General features: G+C 43.9%; 1 protein-coding gene across 1 annotated transcript in view; it reads right to left on the reverse strand.

Annotated features, from left to right (window-relative positions):
• Window positions 1-745: 745 nt before the first annotated feature.
• The window catches only part of POLE2 (polymerase (DNA directed), epsilon 2, accessory subunit), a 12260-nt gene continuing 9794 nt past the window's right edge, over window positions 746-3211 (reverse strand). The window contains exons 13-17 of the mRNA XM_009874774.1: window positions 3105-3182; window positions 2588-2696; window positions 1266-1442; window positions 1088-1155; window positions 746-764 (exon numbers count right to left, since the gene is read on the reverse strand). Coding sequence (XP_009873076.1) covers window positions 746-764; window positions 1088-1155; window positions 1266-1442; window positions 2588-2696; window positions 3105-3182 — 451 coding nt within the window. The remainder of the gene's footprint in view (window positions 765-1087; window positions 1156-1265; window positions 1443-2587; window positions 2697-3104; window positions 3183-3211) is intronic.

Consider the following 3211-nt stretch of genomic DNA (forward strand, 5'->3'; position numbering starts at 1 on the left):
CCCCGGCCCCGCGAGGAGGGCTCTGTGCCGCCAGAGGGCTGGTGCTGAGGGTCCCCTCCCTTCTACACCCACCGAAGTGGCACTTTGGGGCAGCTCGGGGCTGCGCTCCTGCAAGCGCCGAGAGCCAGGGTTTGCTTAATTTTACCAGAAGGGGACAGGCTGCTCTCCGCTGTAACTGCTGCATCAGAAGTTGGCGCTGCCAGACCCCGATTCTTTCCCACCTTCCCACCTGCTCCTCCAGCACGATTTCCTCCTCCCCAGGCCCGTGGCTCTGTTCCTCCTGCCTCTCGCCCTGCCCGGTGCTGTGGGACCGTACAGTGCCGTGCCTAAATACCGCCTCGCACATCCCCTCCAGGCCTGTCCCGGCCAAAGGACATCCCCAGCCCCCGTGTCCAGCGTCTCCAGGAGAGAAGCAGCTGTCAGTCCAGCTCAGCACGGCGAAAGACGAAGTTCTCCATATCTTTACCTCCTTTTTTTTTTAAAAAAAAAAAATATATGTCCTGGTGGATATATATGCATCTGCTTCCCCCAGCTGCCTTTTATTATGCTTTGCCACTTAATCTTCACCGTGCCTCTACATTTTATCTAAACATAACACCAGTATCTTTTCCTGTAAAAGTTTATTTGAGTATGAAATACACCACTTTGAGCTTTGACATTTATTCTAGACATAAAAATCCCTCTCAAAGGAGTGCTACAGGTGGCTTTGCAGGGGTTCACTCCCTTTTTGCAGTCTCTCATAAGTTCAGAGACCCTGCAGCTTGCTGAAAATACAAAAATAAAGAGCACTATTTAGATTTTAAAAAGATACTTCAGATTAATTAACATCCTATTTCTTGATCTATGAAAGACTTGACAACATTCTGAATTATTTCAAGTTCTAAAGCATTTCACGGTACAGTATTTTCTATATTCAAATAAAGATCACATGGGCCAAGGTATTATCAGTTCCCTTTTGAAATGAAGAAGCACAGATTTAAAATATATGAAACCAAACCATGGAAGTGGCAAACAAGACCACACTTCACGTTAAATAAGAAATATTTAATCATATGTAATAAATATATAATAAATAAGAAATATTTACCTGTCTTCAACTGTCTTGTTGGAGGGGTAGAACACTTTGAATGAAAATCCACTTCTTGGAAATGACCCCTGTGAAGAAAAATGTATAGACCCCACTTGTGTAAGCAAAACACCACACAGATAGTAAAGACACTGCTCTCCCCGCCTTCTTATTTTGGGAAATCCTTAGGAAGCCTTACAGGATTTATGCAAAGGCAGTCAGTGTTGGTGACAGTGAACGGGTCGTATTTGTCGGAGACGACGAGCATATCGGGCAGGGGGTACACCCGCAGGGAGTAGTCGTAGGCCCAGTACACGGGGCTCACGTACAGCGGGAGCGGCGTCAGGTGTCCTTGGGATAATATGGTCTTTACGAACTGCAAGATCAACATAAATAAAAAAAAAAGTGAGTTGGAGCCATTTTCGACACGGCAAATTCATTCCCGCAGAGCCGAATGCTCTGTTAATTAAAGAAGCTTTGAACCCAGAATGTTTTTCGTGAGCCTAATGTCCTGTTAATAAAGAAACTTTGAAGCCAGAAATGTTTTTTGTATGTACCTCACTTCTGATTATTAATGATTTCTAGAATAAAGCAGCAACCCCGCCCTACAACAGCGAGCTGCTGGTTTGGTTATTGTGTTGCTGGGGTTTTTTTAATACATAAAGTCCTTTTTAAAGCATAACGGCCAGTTTTTGAAGATGTCGGAACTATTTCATCGATCAGACTCTCCAACAGAGAGAATCTGCTCACCTGTTCCTCCAGCAAGCACCAGCATCACTGTAACATCCATTTTGTTGTGGATTTTTTTCCCCTCAGGGCTTTCCTCACAGTACCAGCTACCCACAAGTGCCACACTTTTCCCTGAACTGGGGAAATAATTCAATTCCCAACTAGAATGGAGATGGGTCGGTTCAGGTTGGACGTGAGGAAGAAGTTCTTCCCCATGAGGGTGGGGAGACCCTGGCACAAGTTGCCCAGAGAGGGGGTGGCAGCCCCATCCCTGGGAGTGTTTCAGGCCAGGCTGGATGGGGCTCTGGGCAGCCTGATCCAGTGGGGGATGTCCCTGCCCATGGCCGGGGGTTGGCACTGGATGATCTTTGGGGTCCCTTCCAACCCTGACAGTTCCATGATTCTATGATTCTGTGACTTCATCCATCACTGGAATAAGCCGGTGCTGCCCGGATCATTCCCATCCCATTAGATCAGTAAATCTCAGCGATAAAAATGCATTCGTTAACTAGAACCATAACGCAGAGCGTGACGTAGCCAGAGGAGGATTAAGACTTCAAGCGAGGAGGCAGAAGCAGCAGACGACCTTTTGGAAAAGCAACGCGCTGCTTTGCTGCAAATGTCACCACTTCATTGATCCTAACTTTTAAAAATCCCAAGGAATCTGTATGAAATTTTGCTTTTAGGAATCAATGTTTCTCGGTAGGTTATTCATTGCCGAGAGGCAGCTGCCTTGAAATTCTCTGATTAAAAAACGATCTTCGCCAGAAGTGCCGATCTCAGCTCACTCACGTGGTTGGGAATATCCATGTTGCTGCTAGGGAAGCGGACACAGTTTCTGCACATTTTGTTGACCAAATCTTCCCGGAAGATAATAATTTCTTGGGTGCAATATTGAATCCTAAAGGGAAAACGTTAAATAAAGTTAAATAAATGGAGAGGAAACTAAAGAGACAGGGAGCTGCGTTAGAAAGTCGATCTCCCTCTACTACAACAAAATGGAAAAGCACATTTCAATTAAAATAATACTCTCCCATCTTCCCTCCGCTCTCTCCAGATTCAGAAAAAACACGATGCTTTCACTACCAAACTTTTATCTCTGCTTCACTTCATCGCTGATTTATTTATTTATTAATCTATTTATAACTGCTGACTGTCAATGCAAGTGAGGAATTCTAATAACTTGAAAAATGTAAGACAAATTTTTCCAAAATTTGTAATTTTTTGAGAATTACATCTTTGCATAAATTAGTCATTTGGTGTAAAAAAAAAAAAAGGCATGAAAAATGGCAATAAATTACACTGTTACCTGCAAGGATTTGTGGTGAAAACTGAAAATGGCACAAGCTTTCTAAATTCCTCGGTGATATTTTCAGCCAGAGGAGGTCTAAAATAAATAGTAACAGATGTATCAAC

This window comes from Apaloderma vittatum, unplaced genomic scaffold, assembly GCF_000703405.1.
Source record: "Apaloderma vittatum isolate BGI_N311 unplaced genomic scaffold, ASM70340v1 scaffold15368, whole genome shotgun sequence".
Classification (NCBI taxonomy): Eukaryota; Metazoa; Chordata; class Aves; order Trogoniformes; family Trogonidae; genus Apaloderma; species Apaloderma vittatum.